The sequence below is a fragment of the Parasteatoda tepidariorum genome, chromosome 8, assembly GCF_043381705.1.
Source record: "Parasteatoda tepidariorum isolate YZ-2023 chromosome 8, CAS_Ptep_4.0, whole genome shotgun sequence".
NCBI classification, from domain to species: domain Eukaryota; kingdom Metazoa; phylum Arthropoda; class Arachnida; order Araneae; family Theridiidae; genus Parasteatoda; species Parasteatoda tepidariorum.
The window spans coordinates 89,877,348-89,892,139 of NC_092211.1; the positions used below are offsets into that span (position 1 = coordinate 89,877,348).

The 14,792-nt window shown below is 29.3% G+C and overlaps 1 protein-coding gene and 1 long non-coding RNA gene across 3 annotated transcripts in view; one reads left to right on the plus strand and one right to left on the minus strand.

Annotated features, from left to right (window-relative positions):
- The window catches only part of LOC122269997 (uncharacterized), a 51,326-nt gene extending 38,520 nt beyond the window's left edge, over positions 1-12,806 (minus strand). Inside the window, exons 1-2 of the long non-coding RNA XR_006225530.2 lie at positions 12,681-12,806; positions 11,126-11,288 (exon numbers count right to left, since the gene is read on the minus strand). This is a non-coding gene — a long non-coding RNA (uncharacterized lncRNA). The remainder of the gene's footprint in view (positions 1-11,125; positions 11,289-12,680) is intronic.
- The window catches only part of LOC107442144 (PDF receptor), a 120,002-nt gene continuing 107,015 nt past the window's right edge, over positions 1,806-14,792 (plus strand). Inside the window, exon 1 of one of the 2 annotated variants that reach the window (XM_071184360.1) lies at positions 1,806-1,853. In XM_071184360.1, coding sequence (XP_071040461.1) covers positions 1,814-1,853 — 40 coding nt within the window. In that variant the 5' untranslated portion in view covers positions 1,806-1,813. The remainder of the gene's footprint in view (positions 1,854-14,792) is intronic. The other variant, XM_071184359.1, reaches the window with a different exon arrangement.

A 14,792-nucleotide genomic window follows, 5' to 3' on the forward strand; every position in this document is an offset into this window, starting at 1 on the left:
TATCTATATATATATATATATAGATTGCAATTAAGATTTTGATAAAATTTTGACATTTCTAAAAAAAAAAATTTAGAATACATTTAAAATTAAAAATAAACGTTTGAAAATAATGAATGAAATAAAAATTTATATCATTCATTATTTACCTTTTTCACTTCATTTGCATTTTCATTTCATTTGTAGAAAACCCTTTTCACAAAAGAAAGAAAAAAATTATCAAAAGTTAAGATATTCAAGTATTATTTCTTAGATAAATACGAAAATTTCATTTATACAAATCTGTTGGACACAAAATATGATTTTGAACAAGAGGGAGGAAAATGGATGGTTGCAGAATTCGGTAATATAATTTTATTTAATGGTTCTGTATAGTTAACGAAGTAAATAATGCGTGGAATCTATATATATATTTCTCTTACACGGGGACAAAAAAAAAGCCTCATTACAACTCCGGGAATGGCAACGCTAGAAAATCGACCAATGATTGCTGCTAAAAATGTCACATGCCAAATCTAGCTGAGACGGTTCAACATATAGTGCTTTTAAAAGCGGAAACTGAAATAACCTGAGAGAGCATCAGCTGCGGCGATCTCATACTATTAAGCTAGGCAGAAGTGAGTAGTCTTTGTCGATCGATCTCTATTTTAGTATTTTGTCGAACGCGCTTTTTTTTACGAATTTATATATTACGAATTCATTTGTCGATTTTTGATTTATATCACGAATTTATTTGTTTTATTATTGTTATTAGTTATTCATTGAAAAATGAGTCTCAGTCTTGCTGTTACGCTTTAAGATTTTATACTACAGCACATTTCTAATAGGTTTAACAAATTACATGTCATTTATTTGAATTCAAATTTATTTTAATGACTTAGTATTTACAAAAAAAGATGTAATTTTTTTTTTAAAAAAATAGTTGTTATATGGATTTGAATGATTGTTTTGAATTCTTAGAATTTTGTGCATTTGCAATGTACTTAAGTTAGTAGCGAGAGAAGCGAGCTTGGTTTGCGAAGCGAACCATATAAGATTGCGTAGCAATTTTGGGGGGTTGGCGAGCGTTAGCGACCAGAGGGAAGCAGCCCACTAGTGACATTATAAAACTATTGTTTATTGTTTTGCTTCTTCATAATATTATGCATCATTATGCTAAGTTATATCTCCGAATTATTCGGCTACTATCCAAATTTTCCCCTAGCTTATTCCAAAAATAAAAAATGACTTTATATCATAACAGATATAATAAAGTCTAATATTATATAACATCAAAACCAATTACGACGGCGAACTCTAGATAATATTAGGTGCTATATAATTTCACGTTATATAATGCAGAGAGAACAGCGACAATTTGTATCTATCTAATATTCGAAAGTTAGGCAAGATAACGTTAGGTTTTTTTCCTCTAATGATATCTAATATTGTGTGTTACGTGGGATGTTAAAGAAATAATGGATTATTGCTGGAATATAGTTACAGAGATCAGAATCATAATTGGATAAATTAAGTTTTGCGACCTTTCACAGAACGTCCGCAATACATCATTTCGGGATCTCCGTTTTACATAACTGTATTTTTCGCGATTTGAGTTTTAATAAAGCGAACATTATTAGACAAATCATTTGTCTCTGATATTGGATTACAGTTTCGAAATCGCACCAGAATAAACGATTCCCTGAAAACAACTTAAAGGTGATGTTAGACACTATCTCGTTACTATGGTAACACTCACTAGAGGTCTCCGATCCAATCTCTCTTCCCTTATAAATTACATGAAATTTAAGATAAATTTCAAACATCATTTTCAATGGATTCGTGCAAAGACGGGACGAATCAAACAACCAACAGTGAGTTCATTTCTTTTATCCTCAATATTTTTTGTTAAATTAAGAATTTCACTTCATCTTTTTTTTTTCATTTTAAACTAATTATAATATTTTTTTAATGAGATAGTTGATTTTATTGTTTTCCTGGTTGTTATTTTGCTGTTATTGAATTGTTGTCTATGTCAAGGTTGCAATTTTGTAATTATATTTTGTAAATTGAATTTCGTGAAATCGTTTTGAAAAGATCTTGTTTGAAAAGCTTTGTCTGAACAATAAATGAATGAATAGATAAACGTGTAAATAAATAAATACAAATAAAAGTGTAAAGACCACGCAACTTTGAGACGCATGAAGTTTTAAAAAAAATTAATAAAAACAAAATTATTTGGAATTCTGAAGAATTACATTGCAATCAGAATCCTTGCCTGAGTTCGGGGTCCTTCAAAAGTTAACTATCTGGGGTTTACCTAAAAAAATGAGTTTATTAGGAATCCAAATTTTTTGCCAATTTTATTTCAATAAACGGAGTACTTTTTGTCTTTTGAATTTCATTCCAAAAGAAAAAAAACGAGTAACATAACTGATTTTATAATTTTCCTTCAGGTTTTATGCTATCGTTTAATATTTTACATTTCATGTACATAAAATGAGTGATCCTTAGAAGTAAGGAAGGCCTCTTAAATAATCATCCGAAAGTGTTCAAACAAGTCTTATTTTCCGTAATTTTGATTTTATGGAAATTTCGTGCAGGGGAAGAGCTTTAGAAATGTAGAGACTACTACATTTTTATCCATATGATAAAATGTCTTTAAAATTTATAGTAGTTAGAACATATATTTGAAAAAGAAATTTTTATATTTATTAAAAAAAACTTCTAACATGACCTGCTTGTTGGAAAGCGATAACGTGGGCAATTGACTCATACCGTGCTTACAATTATATTGACCAAACTATTTGTTGAACACAAATTAGCTTTTTTATTCTTATAATTAAACAAATAAGCTTTTTTATTCCTGGATTTCGCACCCACTATTGCGATTTATCCATAATTATTTCGATTTAATAGTCAAGATGACGGTCTTACGTTTAAGCAACAAAAATTAACGGACTCTTGAAAAATTTCCGTTATGTTTAAAAGAATTTTTTCCCCAGATTTAACTACAGAAAGTGATGAAGTGTTATTGTTTTTAACTAATCTACTATAATTTTTTTCTGCTCTTTAACCAATTCTAAAAGCAATAAATAAAAAATTGATATGAATAAGAAAATAGAAAAACAAAGAAATCTCATCTCATCCCCCTAAAACAAGCTGTTCTAAAATTTTATCTTTTCTCCTTATAGAGAACTCAACCATTAAGGTAGGCACTTGGTTCGCGAAAAAATCTGATGATTTGGACAAACGTTATTCCCGGTTATATCTTTTTTATTTTTTATTTTGAGCTCAGTACAACACTCGGTTCTATCTCATGCGAATTTTTCTGACTTACATGTTTTTTTTTTTCCGTATCTCATGCGAATTTTTCTGACTTACATGTTTTTTTTCCGTCTGAAGTACATGACAGAATTTGTTTACCAAAGAGTTTAGATAAACGTATAATGTAAGGTTTATCTAAAAGTTTGGTTTCGTAAAGTTTCGAAGTAATTCAAATTTCCGTATAAAAATATGCTTTAATTGCTCCAAATTATAACCAGCTTACCCTATTATTAATAAGCTGTTTTGTTGAATATAAAGTGTTTAGTGAAAATATACAAAATTAGCATAATCTAAATTTGAAGTGAAAGAAATATTTTATTTTCCTCATCTTTGAAAAAATAATATTAAGCCTAAGACATTAGTATCTCATAGAAAAATATCTATTAAGGTAAAAAAATGGGTATTTTTTTTTGGGTTCAAAATTTATATTAAAAATCCAAAATGAATATTTGTTTGTTCTAAATATATAAATCTATAAGAATAACTGTTATAAGTTTATTACTTTAAATAGTTAATAAATATCTTTAAATATCATAATACTAAATATCTTTAAAATATGTAGAAGCGTAGATTCTAAAAATATAATGAAGAATAATTCTTTATATTTTTAGAATGTCTGTTACCTATTCCTTTAGCTCATATTTTTAGAATCTCTGTTACGTATTTCTTTAACTTATATTATTAGAATCCTTGTAACTTATTTTTTTAACTTATATTTTTGAAATTCCTGTTTCTCATTCCTTCAACTTATATTTTTAGAATCTCAGTTGCTTATTCCTTTAACTTATATTTTTGGAATTCCTGTTACTCTTTCCTTTAACTTATATTTTTGGAATTCCTGTTACTTATACCTTTAACTTATACTTTTAGAATCCCTTTTACTTATCCCTTTAACTTATAATTTCAGAAGCCATGTTAAAAATATATGCATATGCTGGATGGCAGATTAATTTTTAAGCGGAAAAGAAACAAAAGTGTTACGAATGATTATTTTGGAATTAAAAAAAAAACCAAAACCTGTTTCAATACCTGAAGGTGTTTTCTTATTTCATTTTGTATCAAGCTTCGTTGTATTTGACTTCGCATCTTATCAGTGATTCATTTCCAGTTTTTACCAAGTATTTTTTTAAATTTTTTATTTTATTTAAACGACTTAAAACTCCTCATGCACCACAAAGTATAGCATGAGGCTTACAGTTGTAAGTAGAAAACAAAAGAAGAAAAATTTACAAATTTACATTAAAAACAAAATTCCGCAAGGCCGCAAGACTTTCAATACTTTTGACCAGTTCTGACAAGACAGGTGGCCATCAAATAGAAAGACGTCTCAAATCAGTCTTTAAATTCATTCGGGCACTCGCATACAGACTACAGTGAAGAAGAATATGTTCAGCATCTTCATCAGCATCACCGCAAGCACAAATTCCACTGGTCTGCAGATGGAAACGAAATAAATATCTCTTAAAATTTCCATGGTTTGTTAAAATTTGGGTCAATTTAAAATCAGTTGCAAAGAATTTACATTGCAAACNTTCAAAAAAAAAAAAAAAAAGAACGAGTAACATAACTAATTTTATAATTTTCATTCCGATTTTATGCTATCGTTTAATATTTTACATTTCATGTACATAAAATGAGTGATCCTTAGAAGTAGGGAATATCGCTGGCCTTTTAAATAATCAACAAGTCTTTTAACAAGTCTTATTTTCTAATTCCTTAATTTTGATTTTATGGAAATTTCGTGCAGGGGAAGGGCTTTAGAAATGTAGAGACTACTACATTTTCATCCATATGATAAAATAGAGTACAATGTCTTTAGAATTTACAGTAGTTAGAACATATATTTAAAAATGAAATTTTTATATTTATTAAAAAAAACAACTTCTAACATGACCTGCTTGTTGGAAAGCGATAACGTGGGCAATTGACTCACACTGTGCTTACAATTGTATTGATCAAACTATTAGTTGAATACGAATTAGCTTTTTTATTCTTATAATTAAACAAATAAGCTTTTTTATTCTTGGATGTCGCACCCACTATTGCGATTTATCCATAATTATTTCGATGTAATAGTCAAGATGACGGTCTTACGGTTAAGCAACAAAAATTAACGGACTCTTGAAAAATTTCCGTTATGTTTAAAACAATTTTTTTTCCAGCTTTAACTACAATAAGTGATGAAGTGTTATTGTTTTCAACTAATCTATTATAATTTTTTCCGCTCTTTCAGCAATTCTAAAAGCAATAAATAAAAAATTGATATGAATAAGAAAATAAAAAAACAAATAAATCTTATCTCATCCCCCTAAAACAAGCTGTTCTAAAATTTAATCTTTTCTCCTTATAGAGAACTCAACCATTATATCATACCATTAAGGTTGGCACTTGATTCGCGAAAAAATCCGATGATTTGGACAAACGTTATTCAAGGTTATATCTTTTTTATTTTTAATTTTGAGCACAGTACAACACTAGGTTGTATCTCGTGCGAATTTTTCTAACTTACATGTTTTTTCCGTCTGAAGTACATGACAGAATTTGTTTACCAAAGAGTTTAGATAAACGTATAATGTAAGGTTTATCTAAAAGTTTGCTTTCGTAAAGTTTCGAAGTAATTCAAATTTTCGTATAAAAATATGCTTTAATTGCTCCAAATTGCAACCAGCCTACCTTATTATTAATAAGCTGTTTTGTTGAATATAAAGTGTTTAGTGAAAATATACAAAATTAGCATAATCTAAATTTGAAATGAAAGAAATATTTTATTTTCCTGATCTTTGAAAAAATAATATTAAGTCTGAGACATTAGTATCTCATAGAAAAATATCTATTAAGGAAAAAAATGGGTATTTTTTTCGGTTCAAAATTTATATTAAAAATCCAAGATGAGTATTTCTTTTGTACTAAATAAATAAATCTATAAGAATAACTGTTATAAGTTTAATACTTTAAATAGTTAATAAATATCTTTAAATATCATAATAATAAATATCTTTAAAATATGTGCAAACGTAGATTCTAAAAATATAATGAAGAATAATTCATTATATTTTTATAATCTTTGTTACCTATTCCTTTAGCTTATATTTTTAGAATCTCTGTTACGTATTTCTTTAACTTATATTATCAGAATCCTTGTTACTTATTCTTTTAACCTATATTTTTTTAAATTCCTGTTTCTCATTCCTTCAACTTATATTTTTAGAATCCCTGTTGCTTAGTCCTTTAACTTATATTTTTAGAATCCCTGTTACTCTTTCCTTTAACTTATATTTTTTGAATTCCTGTTACTTATACCTTTAACTTATACTTTTAGAATCCCTCTTACTTATCCCTTTAACTTATATTTTTAGAAACCATGTTAAAAATATATGCACATGCAGGATGACAGATTAATTTTTAAGCGGAAAAGAAACAAAAATGTTACGAATAACTATTTTGGAATTAAAAAAAAAACCCAAACCTTTTTCAATACCAGATGAAATTTGAAGGTGTTCTCTTATTTCATTTTGCATCTTTATATTTGATTTCGCATCTTATCAATGATTCATTTCCAGTTTTTACCAAGTATTGAGGCAATATCTTGAAGGAGTTCATTAGTCAGTATTCTTAATATTTATAAGTATAATTTATGTTTTAAAGTTAAGTAACGTGATAGAATGCAAGAAGAAAAATTAATATTTTACGGGTGTCTAAGAGTCGTTGTCTTTTGATCATTCTCAGGAATATTTTCAGTAATGTGAAACTCAAGTAGTAAATTACTATTACTAGCAGTAGTACTACTAACAGAGTTTAATGGTACTTTTAAAAAAAAGCAAAAATCACTTTTTTGACTCTTTCGGTTTCAAGTAACGGTATTTTTTGCTTAAACTTGTTACCTAAATGCATTAAAAAGTACTAAATTTTAAAAAAACAATAGCACTTTAACGGAATAACGCACTAATAACGGAAGTAAAACTAATACACCCCCATTCCAACATTTGACATTTACCGAATTTGTGACATTTACACAAACTTAATTAGCCATTAGTTAAGATATTCTAAAACGTTATAGTTTAAATTTTATTTTACTTTATAACCGTCGTTGAACAGCCGACCCAATTTTATGGGTTTACAACTACTAATGTTCAACTCCGTAGTCTTGTAATTGTGTACCCACTCCAGAAGACAAGGGAACTCCTGGATCGAGTATTGGGTGGAATTTGATGGAGCTAACCCGCATTTGCGTTACATGGAGAGGAAGACCACGAGGACCTCCCACGGTTAGCCTGACGGCAAGGAGACTCTAACCCATGATCCGTCTACCACTGAGGATATTTCACATCAGCACTGTGGTCGGTGCAAGCCGGATGCGGAATTCGTATCGACTGAGATTCAAACCGCCGCATTGGAAGGCGAACGCTCTATCCCCTCAGCCATTGTCATTAGTCAAGGTTGTTGTCATTGATCAACGTTGACTACATACATATGTATTAATGCAGGTCTGCAGGCTGCCCTGTATTTTACTTATTTTTCAAAAAAATAAATAATAATTTCCACACGTTGCGGGTGTGACAGATGCAATTTCATCTTTCAGTACAAAAACTTAAAATTCCTTGAATTAAAACAATTGTTTTAACAGCATTTTTTCTGTAATAGACAATAATATTTAAATGAGAATTGCATGAAAAAATTAAATTGCTTTCTCAATACTTTTTTGTGTAAGAAATATTCAGAGTGCCAGCGAAAGACGTTTTCAGACCCCGGGCGATTTTGACTCACGCCCTTAATTCAATTTTGAAAGAAGAATCTGAATTTTAAAAAAAAACTGTAACTTATTTTTCCCTTGAATTATGTCGCTGGTGTAGTCACAACACTTTATAAAATTGCTTTTTATACTTTAAGATACAATAGTCCTATCAGAAAATTTTGAGATATATTACAAAATCATAAATATATTGATTTGAAGAGACTGAAGGGATCTATGAAGAAGACACAAACAATTAACGATTTTAAAGTAAAAATTGAAAGTCGTTAGTTTAATGAATGAGAATATCACCATGTATTCTTGAATAGATATCTATTATAAGTAGTATTTTTAATGATCTTTTATGACTTACAAATATATAAACATTAACACTGGAATTTATTTTTTCATGCTTTAATAGACACAAAAATAATTATAGAATATTCAAAATCAATTATTTTTGCGGTTTCATTTCTAATAGTTATTGTCAAAAATATTGACTCTCTCTCTCTCTCTCTTGTAACATTCTAGACTTTAAATAAGTTTTATAGTTTCTAATGCATAGTTTTATAGTTAAGAACGCTCACCACTTGCTACAGATAATGTGATTGCTAACAAGTTAATAATGTTGTTAATTAATTGGAGATGTATTATCTTATTGTTTCTTTTTTATGATGTTACATGTTTAAATAATATTTTAAAGATATTTGTCATTCAATATTCGTCCTTTTGTTAAAAGTTATTTTTTATAAAAATGAGAAGTTGTTATTGTCAATTTCCTTAACACAATTTAAAGGTTTACAAACATTTTTATGCATTTGTAAATTCACGACCCGATTGGACCCATCACTGAAATGCCTTTCAATGACTTACCAATAAACAAATTCCCTGATATTTATTGATGCTCGTTGTTAATATTAACACTTTTCAATCATTCTATTTGTAATAAAATGTTTATGAAATATATACTATCTTTAAAATAAACTGTAAATGGCCTCGTATAAAATACAATTTCAAAAAGAAAAAAACGGACTGTCATCGTAGTAATAGGAAATTATTTAACGATTATTGCTATGAAGTAATTTCTGCGGAAGATTAGATATTGTCTACCCAGACTGATATAGGTTTATAAAACTGTATATAAACAATAAATAAAAATCTATTTGCAACGTAAATGACAACAATAATAAATGGTTAAATAACTGAGGTGAATTAAGAAGTCCCGCTATAAGCAAATACACTCTATAACAAAAAAATCGACGCACCAAGAAGGACTTTTCCGATTGAAACGAGAATTGGTGGATAAGAGGACAATGTACAGAATAGTAAATGATTAAAATTTCAGAACAATTGAATAATTTATTGCAGAGTTACAGTAACAAGTTCAATAAGGTGTTGACCCGCCTCCAGCCTGGATACAAGCTGCCACACGGCGTGGCATAGACCGATAAAGCTCCCGGATGGTCTCTTGCGGTACTTCCTGCCAAATTCGATCCAATTGTCGAACGTGGTCATCAACATTTCGTGCCAGATGCAATTGCCTTCCAATCATATCCCAGACATGCTCGATGGGAGAGAGATCTGGTGATCTGGCAGGCCAAGGAAGAGTTTGACAAGGTTGCAGACAGTTCATAGCAACACGTGCCGTATGTGGTCTGGCATTGCCCTGCTGAAAAACCAGCCCAGGGAGCTGCAAAAGGAACGGTAACAAAACAGGTCTTAGGATGTCGTCGACGTACTGCTGTGCAGTAAGTGTACCTCTAATGACGACCAAAGGGGTCCGGCTGTCAAAGGAAATGACATCCCAGACCATAATGCCTTGTTGAGGGCCGGTGTGGCGTGCAATAGTGAAGGCAGGATCCCCCCCCTCTGCCCTGTGCGTCTCCAAACACGTCTTCAATGATCTGTCTGGACACAGTTGGAAGCGGGATTCGTCGCTAAAGACTATACGTCCCCAGTCCGCATCATTCCAACCATATCTGTTCAAAACATTCATGCATACGAAATTTCAAACCAATCGGATGATTGTTTCTTGGTGCGTCGATTTTTTGTTATAGAGTGTATTTGTAGAGAAAATGAATTCTTACATTAATTTCTCAGAAAATCTTTTAAAAACTATTTTAAATATCTATCAACAATCAATTTTAAATATCTTTATCAATTATCTCGGAAATTAACCTTTTTGTCCTGTTTCTAAAAAGCCCTCTCAAAAAATCCGTCGAAAATTGGATGAAAAACATAAATTAAAATTACATTTTAAAGCGTTTACATTCAAAGTAGGATAGTATTAAATGTAGGTGCTAAATGTACTGTCTCTGAATATAGATACAATTTATTCGATGGATTATGATGATGATTATTCCTCCAAAAAATGGGAGATAGACGCAACCTAGAAAATAGGATGTTTGGTCAAGAAGAGAAGTTTGCACCCTTTATTGTTCATTTGACTTTTTGCGTATTTTGCCATAGTGCTACAACTTTTAAAGCTGATCCATAAAATTATGGCACACAATTATGAAATTCGTTTATCCGAAGCATAATTTAATACTTATTTATTAGTTTTTATTCTCTTTTTTAATAAAAGACAAAATAATTTTGAATTCTGAGGTATACACAATTTTTATCATTTTAAAAAATTTAATTTTGTAGCATAAAATTCAAAATTTGAATCTAATTGGTCTAAGAGTTCTTTTTAAATCAAATTTTAAATGTCTGAGTTTTTTAAAATTCATTTTCTGAAGAAAAAAGAAATAAACAAAAGAGACCGAATTTTGAAAAATAATGACTAACGCATCGAGACATAGCGTTAAAAAAAATCAATCATTTATATATATATATATTTTTTATTTTTTATTAAAACGTAAATTAAAGTAAGAAAAAAAATGTTCTGATTACTTCCAAAGTGATGTTTCATAAAAATTTTTTTAACCTATTTCATGACATTGCATTGAAAATAATGAATCTAAGACTAAATGAAAAGTGATTTAAGTCCAGATGACACACGCAATTATTTACGATTTTCTTAAGGAATATATTAATGAATGTAATACAGTAATATTATCAAAAGTTAATAAAATTAATTTTCTTTACCTCTCATTCGGCTTTTGCCGCTGTAATTGTTTTCTCTTTTTTTTTCTTCTTTATTCTTGCTTTTGTCTCTTTTTCTCTCTTTTGTAGATATTTTGCATACTTAAGAGGTTTTTCCTTAATCATTTTCCGAAGATTTCGTGATTTTTCTGTTCTATATCTTCTTCTAAAAAAGAAATTAATATATAAATCGAATAAATATAGTGCTTAAAGTCCAAAAATACATAATTAACGAATTTTAAATATTTATTATTGATATGATTAAAAATTTTTGATCTTAGAATAAGTTAATTTTATTAAATTTTGTTTAATTTCAAACTCAGTATCTACATTTCATGCTAACTTTATAAATATTTAAATTACCGTTTCAATTATTCCTCTTTTCTAATTCTTTCTTTTTATTAAGTTTAAGTAAAAAGCGAAGAAATATGCTACTAATATTATATTTATTTTTAAAAAAAATTTAAACAAGCTGCTATAAAATGACAAAATAATACATGTATATTTAGAAAAAATAGCTATTTTTTTAAAATTGCAACAGATTTTATACCTCATACAATGTTAGAATTTTCATTCTGAAATTATGGTAAAATAGCAGACAGCTGTCTGTCTATCCAATTAACCGCAAAGTTTACGGTAAAGAAAATTTTTTACCTTTATGGTTTTGAAACTGTTTTGAACTAGTATGGTTATTAAACCATGGATACTAAACTATACGGCTTTTTAACCATTTGGAATTGGCATTTTTTCAAAACCACAAAAAAAGATATTTAATTGGTTTTTCTTTTTTGCTAGGCATTTCATAATAGGCATTGGAGAGTGTAAGAGACATATTAAGGAAACTCTTCATTTGGTGAAGGGAAACATTGTGGTGTCACCGTTGGGACTCGAACCCAAGTTCTGCCGGTCAGGAGATTGACAGATTAGCCCTCTCGGCTATAACATATACGCAGTTGCAAGAAGCTTCATTAGGCGGGCTTAGTTGGTGCGATAAAATTCTGGTTATTTAACTGCATGATGTCAAAACAGTTAATAAACTATTTTTCTCACAGTTAACAGTTTTTTTACCATCTTATTTATCATTATTTGACTGTTTTGTTTGAATATGGTAAAATAACAATTAAATAAATTGTTATTTAACTATTCTTTCCGAGAAATTTTTAACAGTGTAATTTATTTGCTCAATCATATATCATATACAAAAATTTTTTCCTGACGAAACATTAACTTATCAATCCAAACTGAAGATGCAGGGCACAAATGAGACAAATTTTAATTTATTAATTGGGGTTCACCCAACTAAATTAAACGTTATAGTTACTGTTACTATTTACATGTTTTCCAGCAAATTATTTTCAGATAAATTTGTTTAATATTATGTTTAAATTACACTTGTGTTCAGTTTAAAATGCGGGCTTGACTTTAAATAAATGTCACACCCGAAACAAGAACATCTCACACCCGCAAACTAATGATTTTAAGGAAAATATCTTTTTTTGTTTTGGTTACTCAAAGTATCTTAATAAACTATTTTGGAATACAAAGTATCTAAACTTACCCTCAAAGCTTTCTGTGTAGATGTAAATGTAACTTTCTGTTGAGGATGGGACACTAATTAAGATAAAAATTGAACACATTTTCCATATTTAACAAAGATTAGTGAACACTTTTCTGCATGCAAAAACTCTCAATAATAGATATCGGATTGTAGATACATAAGTTCAGAGTTTTGTAGAACTATTTGTTCAGTTATACAAGACCATGAAATGTAAAGATTTTTGGAGCAGTCCTTCAACACAGACTTATAGTGCTACTTTGTAAATTAACATCACAGACATATAGTGTTACTTTATTAATTTAAGTAACAGACATATAGTGTTACTTTATAAATTAAAATAACAGACATACTGTTACTTTATAAATTAAAATAACTGATATACAGTGTTACTTTATAAATTAATGACAAAAATTTTATTCTTTTTTTATTAAAGTATGAAATAGTATACACTTTTAAAGTTAATATTCAAAACTTTTAACTAGCATAACGAAAAAGAAAATTAAATATTACAGAACTTGCCATAAACTCTTTTTTTTATTTTAGCTATAATATCTCATTAATGTCTATCTGATATCTGGTTCCAGCAACTAAGTAAAGATTCCCAAAGCTTGTTTTGATTGATACATCTCATTTTCGTAACATTTCTAGCGAGTTCATCCCACAATAGCTCAATAGGATTAATATCAGGGGATTAAGGGGGCAAATCCATGTATTTCAGTACTTTTGATGCAATGTAGTTCGTACACAATTTCGATGAGTGTTTTGGATCGTTATCTTGCTGAAAAACAAATCCTTGACCCACGATTCTCTGTCCACATGAAAAAGCGTAACGCTGCAAAATTCTGCGATAATAATTTTTATTCATAATACCCTCTATTCTTACAAGATCTCCAACTTTATCACCGTCAAAACATCCCCAAATCATGACTGAACCTCCACCATGCTTCACAGTTGGTAGTCAACATTGAGTTGTCATACGTTCCCCAACTAAACGACGAACATACTGTCTTCGTTTGCTTCCAAACAATTCAAATTTTGATTCGTCCGTAAACAAAACCTTTGACCACTGTTTTAAAGACCAGGTAACATGTTTTTTAGCCCTTTGCAGTCGCTTTACTTTATTTTGTTTTTTTAAAGAGGTTTCCTAGCAGCTACTCAACCTTTTAAACCATAGTCACGAAGTCGACGTTGTACAGTAGATACTGACACAATTTTCTGTCGAGTAGCATTTAATTCCTCACTGATCTCTGGTGCTGTTCGAGTCCGCTGACGCTTACTTTGAATGCGGATAAACTTATCCTCACGTTTGGACGTTATTTTAGGTCTCCCTGATTGCTGGCGGATCTTATTTTGGTCAGTTTATTTCTTCCCTTGCAAAGTTCTGACAACAGTGGTCTGAGAAACATTAGCTTTAGAGGCAGTTTGTCTACTTGAATAGCCTTCTGCATGAAGTGCAATAATAACTGCACGCGTTTCCACACTTATTTCTGGTTTTGACCCATATTTCTGTAATAAATTGTATAAATTGTTTTTTTTTGTTTTTGTTTTTAATATGTACCAGTTATTCTGGCTAATTAAGGCTATTATATCAATATTTAAAATTTGTCATGTACATGAACATAACTTATAATTAACCCCATAAAAGAAGATGCAAAGTAAATTGTTTATAAACTAAGAATTAATAAAATTTTTTAAATAAATTACAGTTGTTTTAGAATAGATACTTACATGCACTTTCGTTCATTTCGTTATCAACTACAGAATCGATGCAAAATGAAAAAATAATGAACAGTTTAAAATGGAAGCAGCGTTTTGTTAAGTTTATTGATGCTTATGTTTGATAAATTACATGTTTAAGTCAGAAACATTTAACAATTTGTGAAAGTTTTGAAATAAATGCAAGTGAATCTAAACTTTTGACTGGTACTGCACTTTTCAGTTTTGTATTTGTCACTAAGTGTAAGGCAGTAATAGCTATTATCTTGAAAACCAGAATTTCAGGGAAACTGTTTCAGTATGGGCGAGAAAGAATACCAAATGAATGTTATAAGCACCGTATATTTTAGTTTTTATCACCAGAAATGTGTTTTTTTTTTACCAGAAATGTCATTG